The 14,656-nt window shown below is 38.7% G+C and overlaps 1 protein-coding gene across 50 annotated transcripts in view; it reads right to left on the reverse strand.

The window, feature by feature from the left end:
• Positions 1–14,656, reverse strand: part of gish (casein kinase I gish) — a 187,592-nt gene that overhangs the window by 21,809 nt on the left and 151,127 nt on the right. For 36 of the 50 annotated variants that reach the window (XM_073972847.1, XM_073972674.1, XM_073972765.1 and 33 more), the window contains 3 exons: positions 11,809–12,077; positions 11,560–11,730; positions 1,929–2,009 (listed from right to left, as the gene is read on the reverse strand). In XM_073972847.1, coding sequence (XP_073828948.1) covers positions 1,929–2,009; positions 11,560–11,730; positions 11,809–12,077 — 521 coding nt within the window. The remainder of the gene's footprint in view (positions 1–1,928; positions 2,010–11,559; positions 11,731–11,808; positions 12,078–14,656) is intronic. The other 14 variants (XR_012411291.1, XR_012411296.1, XR_012411285.1 and 11 more) reach the window with 1 other exon arrangement.

The following is a 14,656-nucleotide window of genomic DNA, read 5'->3' on the forward strand; positions in this document are numbered from 1 at the left end:
CCGCCGCGACCTTGATGTTCTTCCGACTCATAAAATCTACTATCTCCTTGATCTTACCTCGGAGTCCATTGCAATTCAATTGCAAAAAGGCTGCATTTTCGGGGATTGGGACAATAACGGCTGGTGTTAAAGGCTGCGTGTGCGGTTGTTGTCGAGGGGACTGTCGGGGGAGTTTCGTAATCAGACGACGAGGGAGTCTCGTAATCCGACGACGACTCACTGGGGACTGTGTTCACGCAGCATGCAGCAACATAGTCCCTGTCGTAGTCTCTCACGTGGACGAGTGCAGAGCAACCCCTTAGATGCACCCACTCCTGACATCTATTGCATCTCACCGAAGGTTGGATGTGGGTGAAGAAGCGGATGTGACAAACTGAGCACAGATATATTGGTTCTGGGTTTTTCTCCGTGCCGGCTCGGACCAATAGAATTCGGAGCAGGCATTCCGGGATATGCTGCTCCCAATACAGAAAAACGAAACAAATACAAACATGTACACACTGAGGTGGCAGCCGCTGGCCGGAACATTGGTTTTTGTGTTGTTCCGGGTTAATCCGGTACGAAAGAACCCGCTGCCGTGGGATTGTCTTTGTCATTTTCTTTAGTCCCATTACGGCTTCCCTAAAAATGTGAACTTTGACCGCGTTTTGTTTTAAAATTCCTACGGGGATTTTTTTTTGTTTTTCTCATCTATGAACATTGTCGTTTCAGAATCCGCAACAACTTCCCAGGTGTAAGCCCTTTAAATTTATTTAAGGCGCACCGTGAGTTACCTAGGTCTTATAAATGTCAAGATGTTTATTTAAAGGTCAAATGTCTCATATAAGAGTAAAACAGTTAGTTCCCCTATTTATGGAGTTATTTTTCCTGGTTTTCCGTATAATTACAAACGAAATAAATTTGTATATATTTGTAGGTTAATAGGCCACAATACCATTATTAGTTAAATACATCACTTAAAGTTGACTCTATCAATAGGTATTCCCAAAAAAAGGATTCACTCAAAGCATTACAATATTTAAATTTAAAAAAGCATCACTAAAATAGGGAAGGCGTCGTGGGGAAAAAATACACTTTAGGAATAATGGTTAGGATTAATTAAGGATATTTGAAGCTTTTATACAACAACAAAAAAGAAGTACTCATCTAACCTATATCAAATAACTAGCAAATTACTCTGCTACACAATAGCCACTGCAGAAGAGCGAGAGTTCTAGCTCCACTCCTCTCACACATTTGCTATTTTCGATAGAAAAATCAAAAAAGGACTACCACACAAACACCGTAATTTAGGCTATTACGTACGCAATAGTTAAAAATAGGAGTAAAAAAACAAACTCCCTGTTCTAATAACATAGTAATAATAGTAATAGTTGTTGTTGTTATTGAAAATCTAACCTCCAAAATTAAATATTCTTCTTCATCATCATCATCATAATCAAAATAAGAACCATCCTTTTGAGTATGAAGAGGAGAAATGTCAAATGAAATACAAATAAAATACACAATAAAAAAAGAAGAATAAAAAATTTTACATTAAATAAAACAAATACATAGTAAAAGAAAAAACAACAAAGTAACCAAAATTCAAAAGTAGTACAATAAGAAGAAGATGAAGAAAAAGTAGTAAAAAATATATAATAATATAACCCAAAGATACATATGTATGTATAATTTGTAAAAAATAGGTTTGTTGTTGTGAACAAAATAAATACAAAAATTTGTTGTTTTTGTTGTTGGAATGAATAACAAAATATTTTTAAATATGTAGTAAGTAGTAGAATATGATTTTACTAAATTTTTTGTTTATGGATTTGTAATTATGTAAGTTGTTATGTATGCAGTATATATATATAGGAGTTATGTAATATGTTTTATATATTGGTACATACATATATAAAAAAAGGAAAAGAATTTCTATACATTACCTTGCCTGTTATATTATGACGATCTTTATTTGGTGAAATGATAACTTCATGACCCGTTTGTAATGAACCAACCGGCGTTGACTGCATTTTCGTGTTGTTGTTATTGTTGAAGAAATACCGTGTTCCAATTATCAAATAAATGTTAGGGAGGTTGGTTTCAAGTTGATGGTGGTAATATGGTGTTTTTGTTGTTGTATGGAATAGTTTTGTGTCAAGAGTTTCAATTGGGAAGAACAAGCACATTTTCATTTCATTCATGGAGATCGTGTTTGGACAGCAAACAGACACATTGAACACATATTGATTGGTGGATTTTTGGTTTTGGAAAAAAGAAAAATAATTTATGTTATTTTATGAAAATATTATTGGATTGTTGTTGTTTTTAATCATATTAAGAAAATTGGTTTATAAATTGGACCACAAAATAAGAAATTAAACAAGTAAAATATGTCGTCGACGGCATTGCAGGATGTACCCTCACACTCAGCCTGTGTAAATTGAGATTTGCATCTTGGACATACCCGATGGGGGTTATCATGAACGGCAATTCCCCGTGTATTTTTTCACTTTCTCCCTTAAGTTGCAACGGCGGAAAGACGAAACTCACGGGGAAATTTCATTCATGATAACCCCCATCGTGTAGGGCAAGCGAAATCCCTTTTTCTAAAAATTATTTATTTTAGGTGGTTTTCTGTGGCCTTTTTCAAGAAGTATAAAGTTGTCGACAAAAATATAGGGCTTTTTGTAAACATAGGGGTATTTATTTTAATGATTGTGGACGTTCCGAGTAATTCTGGAAAAAGTGTTAAACTTTTGCAGAGGAGCTACTTGTTGGAATGGCCGGGCATAGTCCATTTGAAAGTGGATCCAATTTTGAGAATGATTCCTTTCGATAGATATCGCGCCAACCAGCCATTTTTGTTGATCACCGTGGAACTTTTAAAGTTTTTCGGTCATTATGTCAGGAAGCATGGATTTGCGCACGAGAAAAATTTGTATCGTTGTAATCAGAACCGTGCCACCGTGGTGCAATGGTATGCACACCCGCGTTGCACGCTAAAGGTCTTGGTTTCGATTCCCAGGCCAGGCAACATCAAATTTTCAACGGTGTCAAAATACCCGACATTTCCTGAGTATTTCAGCCTTGTAAAACTTTTCTACAAGTGGTGTCTTAGGACACGCCGTTCGGACTCGGCAATAAACAGTAGGTCCCATATCATTGAGCTAATATGAATCGGGGTGCACTCATTGATATGAGAGAAGTCTCCCTTGTCCCATCTGGTATGTTTGTGGAACAATTATATATACATATGTATATGTAATCAGAATCGTAACGACTAAATTTGGTAAAAATATCAAAACAATACTCGGGGGGCTCAGGCTTTAAACTGCACTTAAAGGAAAATCGTGAACTTTTGTGAGGGGAGATACTCGAAAGAGTTCTCTGATATAGTCCATCTTCGAACTTGATTTAAGTTTGAGACAATTATTGCGATGTGCAAAGGTTGGAGCAATGTTCAGTGGTTGGAATAACTTTCACGGTGTTACCCCGTGACCTCCTAATGGGTCATTTATATATAGAAGACCACCAAAAGGGTCTACATGTATAGAAGACCTTTTAAAGGGTTCTTTTGTAGTTAAAAGGAGGATCTAAAGGGTCTACTATAAATAGAACCAGTAAGGAAAGGATCAAAGTCGGGCGGGGCCGACCAAATGCGAACGGATTACGATATAATTTGGCACGTATATTTCTAGACCAAACACCGTCACACATTCCAAATTTCACCAAAATTAGACATACATAGCGTCTTTGGTGCATCAAATACCTTAAATCGGCCAAAAATATATATGGGAGCTATATCCAAATCCGAACCGATTTCGATAAAATTTGGCACACTTATTTCTAGACCAAATTCCGCCACACATTCCATATTTCATTGAGATCGGACGTATATAAGGTGTTTCGTGCACCAAATACCACAAATCGGCCGAAAATATATATGGGAGCTATATCCACATCTGAACCGATGTTGATATTATTTGGCACACTTATTTCTAGGCAAAATTCCGTCACACATTCCAAATTTCATTGAGATCGGACATATATAACCTCAAATTGGTCGAAAATTTATATGGGAGCTATATCCAAATCTGAATCGATTTCGATATAATTTGGCACATTTATTTCTAGACGAAATTCCGTCACACATTTCAAATTTCATTGAGATCGGACATATATAACGTCTTTCGTGCACCAAATACCAAAAATCGGCCAAAAATATATATGGGAGCTATATCCAAATCCGAACCGATTTCGATAAAATTTGGCACACTTTTATCTAGACCTAATTCCATAACACATTCCATATTTCATTGAGATCGGACATATATAACGTCTTTCGTGCACCAAATACTTCAAATCGGCCGAAAATATATATGGGAGCTATATCCAAATCTGAACCGATTTTGATATTATTTGGTACACTTATTTCTAGACCAAATTCCGTCACACATTCCAAATTTCATTGAGATCGGACAAATATAACGTCTTTCGTGCACCAAATACCAAAAATCGGCCGAAAATATATATGGGAGCTATATCCAAATCTGAACCGATTTCAATAAAATTTGGCACACTTATTTCTAGACCAAATTCCGTCACACATTCCAAATTTTATTGAGATCGGACATATATAACGTCTTTCATGCATCAAATACCAAAAATCGGCCAAAAATATATATGGGAGATATATCCAAAACTGAACCGATTTTAATATTATTTGGCACACTTATTTCTAGAACAAATTCCGTCAAACATTCCATATTTCATTGAGATCGGACGTATATAACGTGTTTGGTGCACCAAATACCAAAAATCGGCCAAAAATATATATGGGAGCTATATCCAAATCTGAACCGATTTCGATATTATTTGACATACTTATTTCTAGACCAAATTCCATCACACATTCCAAATTTCATTGAGATCGGACATATATAACGTCTTTCGTGCACCAAATACCAAAAATCGGCCAAAAATATATATGGAAGCTATATCCAAATCCGAACCGATTTCGATAAAATTTGGCACACTTATTTCTAGACGAAATTCCGTCACACATTCCAAATTTCATCAAAATTGGACAGATACAGCGTGTTTGGTGCACCAAATACCTCAAATCGGCCGAAATTATATATGGGAGCTATATCCAAATCTGAACCGATTTCGATATAATTTGGCACAATTATCTATAGACCTAATTCCGTAACACATTCCAAATTTCATCAAAATTGGACAGATACAACGTGTTTGGTGCACCAAATACCAAAAATCGGCCGAAACTTTATATGGGAGCTATATTCAAATCTGAACCGATTTCGATATAATTTGGCACAATTATCTATAGACCTAATTCCATAACACATTCCAAATTTAATCAAAATTGGACAGATACAGCGTGTTTGGTGCATCAAATACCTCAAATCGGCCGAAAATATATATGGAAGCTATATCCAAATCTGAACCGATTTTCACCAAAAGCAATAGCGTTCTTCGTTAAAAAATTATCTTCCCCAATTTTCAGCCAAATCGAATAATAAATGCGACCTGTACTTTGCGAACGGACAGACGGACGGACATGCATAAATCGACACAGAAAGTGATTCTATGCATATCCCTAGAAGGAACTATGGGTCTATCTCTTTTCCTTAGGCATGTTACATACAAATGCACTAACACATAATACCCTTACCACAGGGTGGTGTAGGGTATAAAAATTGTATCGTTGTAATCAGAATCACAACGACTAAATTTGGTAAAAATGTCAAAACAATCCTCGGGGGGCTTTAAACTGCACTTAAAGGAAAATCGTGAACTTTTGTGAGGGGAGATACTCGAAAGAGTTTTCTGATATAGTCCATCTTCGAACTTGATTTAAATTTGAGAAAATTATTGCGATGTGCAAAGGTTAAGGGCAATGTTCGGTGGTTGGAATAACTCTCACGGTATTACCCCGTGACCTCCTAATGGGTCATCTATATATAGAAGAACACCAAAAGGGGTCTACATGTAAAGGGCTCTTCTGTAGATAGAAGGAGGATTTAAAAGTGCTACTATAAATAGAAAACCCCCTGAAGTGGTCTTTTTATAGATAGAAGACCTACCTCAGGGGTCTTTTCTACATAGCAGACCTTCTAAGGAGGTTTTCCATAGGTAAAACATTCCCTAAATGAGGTTTCTATTGTCTTTTTTATATAGACAGAAGACCTCCGAAAGGGGTCTTTTTGAAGATTGAAGGCCTCGTCAAGGACATCCAGAAGGGACCTTTTATAGATAGAAGACCTCCTGAACCTCCCTTGTCCAGTCCGGAGTGTTTGTGGGAACATGTGTATTAATTAAAGAACGCTTGGTTCCATCAGATTACTTCAACGAGAGCATGGCATTGTGGTGCTGTGGTGGTGGTGTGGAAGAACCTTCAACGTCTCATGTAGATGGTCCACTGAAGACCCTGTTGCTGTTCTCAGGGCGAAATTCTGACAGGTTTCAATATTTTTGCATCGCGTTGCACTAACATATACTCGGGGGCCATAATGGCGCCTCATAGTTTACCACAGACCGACCTATTGCATTATATGGTTTCAGGGTTTCTTTATCTGCACCCCCCGAGTGCTGCCGGCTGGGGTCTTGGGGACCTTGTTGTTCCTACATCCTAGCTTGTCGCAGATAGCTGTGGCATGCACGTACGAAATAAACATGGGCTGACTTCTTAAACGTCAGTTGCTTTGTATTCGTGCATGAATTTAGGGGTTCGTAGATCGAGTTCCCCACTACTGCAATTTCATAAAATTATTCTAATATGGAACTCGATTTAAGAATCCCTAGTTTCATGCACGAATACAAAACAACTGGCGTTTCGGAAGTCAGCCATGCTGTCGAATGTGACCCCAAGAATTTTGGTGTAGTTTGTGGTCGGGATTCGGCTACCGTCGACCATGGCATTCAACTCTGTGGTCGTAGATTTAGTGGCGGATATTTGTATATCCCTAGCGTGGAAAAAGGTGGTAAGATCAGTAAAATAGAAGATTAGCTTTTCACAAATGACATCATGGAAGGTACTTGACATCAAGATCGTACAAACATCCGCATACATTACAATCTCAATGCCGTCTGAAGGTGGAATTCAAGAAATGTCGAGGTTAAAAAGTTCCGAAGATTTCACCCCACCTTAGGAAACTTTCTGTTTTACTCTACGGGGCTTGGACTTCATGTTCCTGAATTCCACGTACGACTGACGTCCACACATTTAATTGATTATCCAACGTTTCAAACTTGGGCGGAGGGTAGTCTTGTCGATGTCCTCAAGCAGCGTGGAGTGCTTGGTGGTATTAATGGCTTTTGGTAAGTCGAGCGCCACCAGCACTGTCTTATCGCACAACTTGTTCTGGTTAAGTCCTCAACTAATATGAGTGGAGATGGCGAGCAGAGCTCTTGTTTAGCTGTTCTACTTACGCAACCCATGTTGATTATCTGCAACTGGATAGCTATTTCTGACGCTAGAGAGGATTAAAGCCTCAAGAGTCTTTGCTACGGACGACCAAAACGAAGCCGGTCTGTACGATTCACTTTTATTGACATCCTTGTCAGGCTTCAGTAGTGCGACCAATTTAAAAGCCTCCAGCCACCAGCACTGTATTATCGCACAGCTTGTTCTGGGTGAGTCCTCAACTAATATGAGTGGAGATGGCGAGCAGCGTCTTGTTGTGCTGTTCTACTTAGGGAACCCATGATGATTGTCTGCAACTGGATAGCTATTTCGGATGCTAAAGAGGAGTAAGGCCTCAAGAGTCCTTGCTACGGTCGACGAAAGCGAAGCCGGTCTGTGCGATTCACTTTTATTGGCATCCTTGTCAGGCTGCAGTAGTAACGGGATCAATTTTAAAGCCTCAAGAGTCTTTGCTACGGTCGACCAATGCGAAGCCGGTCTGTACGATTCACTTTTATTGGATGAGTTAGCATTCCTGATGGCATTCGGACCATCATCCATTGTAAATGGTTTTGCTTCTTCTCTGCAGGAAGAAATCTAATGCGATGTAGTACTCTTATCGTCGCCCTGTCACTACCGCGGTGCACGACACATTGTAAGAGATCTTCGGGTATGTTCTGAGACACACTTTACCTCTCACTTCACGCCTCAAGCATTTTGTTTACCCAATTTACGCTGATTTTTCGAGTATTTTATGGATGGACTAGGTTGTACTCTTCTTTTTAAATACCCTAATGAATCTTAGCCCCAAGGAGTAAATGGGGTGGACAAAATGCTTGAGGAGTGAAGTGAGAGGTGAAGTGTGTCTCAGAACATACCCGGTAGGTTAATATAACTGGCGCCCCTCATCAGATGAGACAGCGTAGGTTCTATGTTCTTTCTTTCCATGGTTCGAGCGTGATTTAACGGTTGCCCACAAATCACAAATTCCGGCTCCAATGTTGCAACTCTTCAAATGATTTAACCACTGGTTTCGTTTGTGCTCACCTACAAACCTGTTAACTCACTGACTTCGGGGTTACTAGGATCGACTTGATGAAGTTAATCACAAACATTTGATAGTCCCATCGTCTCTGCTGGGAAATTTGTTCTCACTACCGGGTATTTGACCAGCATGTAGGTATATTGCAAGCGGCTGCAGCAGTATTGATGTCTCGGAAAGTCCTCTCTGCTACCCGAACATCAGAAGGGTTGGGCCTATCGCTGAAGCGGTGATTAGTGAACTCTCTGAAACTAGGCCAATTATCTTTACCATGATTGGTTGTTGTTTTTGTTGTTGTAGCAGCATATAATGCTGGGTTGGCAGCCGCTGGCCGAAACACTTTTGGTTTCGGGTCAATCCGGTACGTAAGAACCCGCTGCCGTGGTACTGCAGGATTGGTGAGAGTGTCACGTTCAGAGGCAATGAAATCGGTTGTTCTGCTGATGGAGACAATTATGTGGAAATGGTCTGAGCCAAGAGAAACATCGGGTGGCCAGGTTACGTCATTTGTCAACATTCAGACCGGGTGAAACTAGTATACTATACAACTACATATATGTGCTAATCAGTTTTCAGAGCTTTTGGGCCATAGTATGGACTTGCCCCGAAAACACTGCACAACGAAAACACTGCACAACCTCCAGGAAAATAATTCAACCCGAACGGAGGCATGTCCTTTAACCGCACTTTGAAATTTTTTTTGTGGGAGATTCTATGAAGGATTGTTCCGCTACAGACCATATTCGGACCTGATCTATTTCTGTACGAAATATTACAGAGTTTGGCGAACCTTTTTTGAACTATAGTAGGGGAGGATCCAAAAAGGAGTGGAACATAACTGTCCATCTTAGAACCTACTCACAAGGACTAATACTTTCGGTAAAAATTTCAAATTGATCATCGAATAGACTTCAAACTGCATTAAGTGAAAATTTTGAACTTTTGTGTTCACAATTTTGAACTTTTGTGTTCACTAGGCAGACAGTCCAAACGCTTATCTAGGTTATGTAAAAAAGAGATGCTAAATTTTCGAAATTTGTCTGCAAGTTAGCAACAAAGCAAGCAACAGTGTTGGGAACTCCTTTCCCTTACCGACCCAACGCAGAAAATTATGAAAAAATTACCACAGATAGTGCTTTTTATCCCGATTCCAGCCATGTATTGCTTTTGTTGCGGAAATGTATACTTCACGAGATATGGGCCTCCAAAAATCCGCGAAGGCCCTAACCTATAACTTTGGCAAAACATCGCAGAAAATTATGAAAACAATTGCCAAAGATCGTGCTTTTTATCCCGATTCCAACGATGCATTGCTTTTTTTCGAGATATGGGCCTCAAAAGATCCACAAAGGCCTTAACCTATTTTTTTCTAAAGAGCCGGCCTTCGGCCGGGATTTAAGACTTTCTCCTATGGACAGTTGCAAATCTCGGGAATGAGAACAAAATTTTCTTTTAAATTAAATATTTTCGTTGGATTCGGTGTAAAAAGTACTATCTGTGGTAATTTTTTAATAATTTTCTGTGGTGGTTTGCCAACATTTTAGACTAGGGCCGTTGTGGAACTTTGGAGGCCTATATCTCGGGAAGGATACATTTCCGCAACAAAAGCAATACATGGTTGGAATCGGGATAAAAAGCACTATCTGTGGTAATTTTTAATTAATTTTCTGCGATGGTTTGTCAACATTTTATACTGGGGCCTTTGTGGAACTTTGGAGGCCCATATCTCGGGATGGGAATCGGGATAAAAAGCACTATCTGCGGTAATTTTTTCATAATTTTCTGAGGTGGGTCGGTAAAGGAAAGATAAGCCCAGTGTTGTCAACATTTATTGGTACTTTTCATTAATAATTTTCCGTTTTATTTTTAACGATTTTTGCCGGTAACCAAAAAATGAGTTACAGGAAAATCTCCTTTCTCCTCCTACATAATGCCTTTAATTGAAGACCCAGAGAGTTGGAGTTCGGAAAACCTTTTGACGCTTAATTTCGTTCATCTTTTACAATGTAAATGATTTTTATTTTGTGGTCCAAATTAATCTACAGCTGTCATAAAAGATAAAAAAATAAATTTCATTTAGCATCACACTCATCACTAGCATACTTTTAGGCGTTTTTTTTTCTATTTGCAAAATACACTTGAATAGAGTAGTTTTTAAATTAATTCAAAACAATATAACAAACAAATGATACAAAACAAAACAATACCTTATCCGATTTGTTTTTGGCTAAATGAGAAGGTGGTGCATTTTTAATAGCTTTCATTTGATCAAGTTTATCCTTGTTCTGTTTGTTCGGTCGGGTGTATGAAGCGCGGGCAAGACATACAATTTATAAAAAAAAATATGTATAACAGAAAATTTAACATAAAATACATAACAATGATTCAATTAATTTTGAAAATAAAATAGAAAACAATTGTGATTTTCAAGTATAAAAAAATGATAATATAAAATATCACTTATAAGGGATTTCGTTTTCAATATGTATGGATTTGCTTAATATTTATTGTTGTGATGTTTTTGAAAAAAAAGAAAATTAATGTTGATAAAAATATACACAAAGTAAAATGGAGAAAGGGTCAGAGTACAACAATTTCCTTTTGGATGCATTCATTCATTGCAATTTCATTCTTCTTTTCTTTCATTTTTCTTTTCTTCTTTCTTTTGGTTTCAATGGAAATTGAAATGTTGTTGCAAATGTCATTGAATCTTGCAAATATGAAATGATAATAAGAATTTTGAAATGTTAGTTGGAAATTAAAAACAAATGAATGCACTCACACCTTCTTTAAATTCTTTTAGGTTGTTTGAGGAGTTATTTTGACATTCCAAATTCCTGAGGGAATTTCCAAACAAAATGCATACATCCATAGCTCATTCAAAACAAAATTTGACATAAAAATTTGCATAAGCATTCTCTTGCAGTCTTCAACATTCACTCTCTGGCTTGTTATTCATTTTAAAAATCTTGAAATTGTTTGCAAATTTTCCCACTCATACCAAAAAAAATTTCATTCTCATCTCAATTTTTCAAACATTTCAAAAATTCAAGTAACTATGCAATATTTGTCATCATCATGTTAGTACTGTTTGCCGTTTACTGACCATTGTCTTCCCTGTCCAGTCAAATTCTCCATCATCCACATAGCCTTTACGGTCGAATAAGTCTTGGAACAGTCTTCGCAGAAAATCATAATCGGGGGTCTCAAAAAAATCTAGCCGCCTCACATAGCGTAAATATGTGGCAAATTCTTCGGGATGGCCATCGCAAAGTACCTGTAGAGGAGCAGAAAAAAAAATAAAACGTTATAATCATGGAAATTAAAATGTGGAATGGGGGGTGTTCTACTTTACCTCAATGGGTGTTGCTCGTTTGGTATCGCCAATTTTTTGATATCTTTCCTTAAGTGTATCGGCCTTAAGACCTTGCCATGGCAGTGAACCTCTTAAGAAATACATGAACATATGACCTAATGCCTCTAAATCATCACGTCTCGATTGCTCTCTGCCCATGTGTGTGTTTATAGACATATATCTAGCAGTACCCGTCAGGGATTTATGTTCCCGATATGGTATGTGTCTATTTGTATCTAAATCAATATATTCTTTGGCCAAACCGAAATCTGTTGAGAAAGAAGGAAACAAAGAATAATTAAAAAGAAGACAAAAGGTAAATGTCAATAAACACAGTGTGCCACGAAAGGGTTTCTACAAATATTATTGTTTTAAATGTTGCTGAATTATAGGTGGAGACACATAAGACGCTGTCAAGCTGTAAACAGATACAACGTTTGGGTAAAGTTTTGTGTCGTTTTGGCCGTTTTTACACTGTTGGGCATGATGCCGAAAAATTCAAATTCATTTGAAATATATGCCGGCAAACAGATAAACGCTGGACTTTGGTATCGTCGTCGCCCTGTTGTTGTTGTTTTTTTCTCGACGCCCAACGCAAAACTTTAATCAAACGTTGTATCTGTTTTCAGCTTCATTCTTGCTTTAGTCATTTCTGGTCAAACAATAAAAGGTGAAGGGCAACCTAGTTCGAATTTGCATAGGTAGTTTTATAGACATAAACCAACAACAAAATTAACGTTTGCGGAAAGTTTTACGTTGGGCGTTGAGAAAAAAAAAAACAGCAACAACAGGGCAACGCCAACACCAAAGTTCAGCGTTGATCTGTCTGCGCCTGAATATATTTCAAATGAATTTGAAAATGTGCAGTGTCGTGCGGGCCTGTGCCGCATGCTGTGCAGATGTTTTTCACGGTGTCATCGATCCTTGTCCTTTAGGAATTTAGACGCTGCACCATCTCGAGCGTAGTTAACGCTTCTCAACTGCGATAGACAGGGGGATGTTCTCAGAGGACCGCATTCACACGACAGTTGTTTATGGCATCTGCGTCTTCATCTATGTGAATTTAAACCTGCTTGATAGGCTTGTTGACTAGGAGTTCCCTCTTGTAACAACAAGATTTACTTATCTGTACCCCAGCTAAGGGCTGGAGGATCTTGTTCCTACATCTCAGCTTGTCTCAAGTAGCTTTGACATGTGCGGACCACGTGAACATGCTGTTGAATAGAATCTTGCGGTAGTTGGTGGTCGGAATTCTGCTGCCATCCACCATGACATACAACACAGTATTCACCTCTGCCGTCCATGTGCTGAACAGAGTGGCCGTAATTTTAGTAGCGGATATATTTCCATATTCCCCGCGTGGAAAAAGATGGTTAGATCAGTCAAACAGGAGTTCAGCCTTTCACAACTGACACCGGGGAAGGTACACATGACGCCAAAATCGTATAATCATCCATATACGTTACGATTAGGAGGGGGTGGAATAGAGGAGAGGTAAAGGTTAAACAGTTCCTTGGGGAACTCTTTGTTTCACTCTACTGGGCTGGGACTTCTTGTTCCGGAATTCCACGAACGACTGGCGTTCACACATACATATAATTGATTATCCAACGTTTCAAATTTGGATGAAGAGTAGTCTGCTCGATGTCCACCAACAGCGTGGAGTGATTGACAGTGTCAAATGCCTTTGACAAGCCAAGTGCCACCACCACTGGTCTATCACACGGCTTGTTCTGGTTGAGTCCTCGACTAATGTGTGTGGAGATGGCGGGCAGCGCTGTTGGCGTGCTGTGCTGCGAACGGAACACATACTGATGATCGGCAACTGGACAGCTATTTCTGATGCCGGAGAGGACTAAAGAGAAATCGGTCTGTGCGATTCACCTTTGTTGGCATTCTTGCCTGGCTTTAGAAGCGGGACCACCCACCAGCCCATTTTCCAGACTTCGGGAACGATGTGGGTGGCTATCGAAAGGTAGAGAACTTTACTCAGATACTCGACTACCGGCACATCCAGCTGTTTTAGCATTACCATGGAGATTCCATTAGGGCCAAATGCATTTGATGATTCAGCGTTCCTGATGACATTTTCAACATCATCCCTTGTAAATTGCGGTGATTCATCCTCGACAGGAAGTGATCTGTAGTAAAATTCTGTAACTCATTTTTTGGGTTTCTGACAAAAATCGGTAACATTAAAACGCAAAATTATGAGTGAAAAGTATCAATAAAAGTTGACAGCACTGTTGTTATTGGCAGAACAGTACCATGTACAATTACAAAGGTAGATGCATCGGAGATTTTCTACAACAAAGCAACTTTTTATACCCTACACCACTATGTGGTAAGGGGTATTATGTGTTAGTGCATTTGTATGTAACATACAAAAGGAAGCGAGATAGACCCATAGTTCCTTCTAGGGATATACATAGAATCACTTTCTGAGTCGATTTATGCATGTCCGTCCGTCCGTCCGTTCGCAACATACAGGTCGCATTTGTTGACCGATTTCGCTGAAAATTGGGGAATACCATTTTTTTAGCCGTCGGAAGATCAAGTTCGAAGATGGGCTATATCGGTCCAAGTTTTGGTATAGCCCCCATATAACGGTACCTCCCGATTTAAGGTATTTTAAGGATCTTAGCCGCATTTGTTGCCCAAACCAGCTGAAATTTTACATTTGAGGTTCCCAATGGCCGCGAAATTGCTCCACTAAAAATTGTCAGGATAGGTCCACGGTTCGGTATAGTCCCCATATAACGATACCTCCAGATTTAAGGTATTTTAGGGATCTTAGCCACATTTTTTGCTTGAACTAGCTGAAATTTTACATATGTGGTTCCCAGTG

This window comes from Musca autumnalis, unplaced genomic scaffold, assembly GCF_047663935.1.
Source record: "Musca autumnalis isolate F117 unplaced genomic scaffold, ASM4766393v1 scaffold_1, whole genome shotgun sequence".
Lineage (NCBI taxonomy): Eukaryota > Metazoa > Arthropoda > Insecta > Diptera > Muscidae > Musca > Musca autumnalis.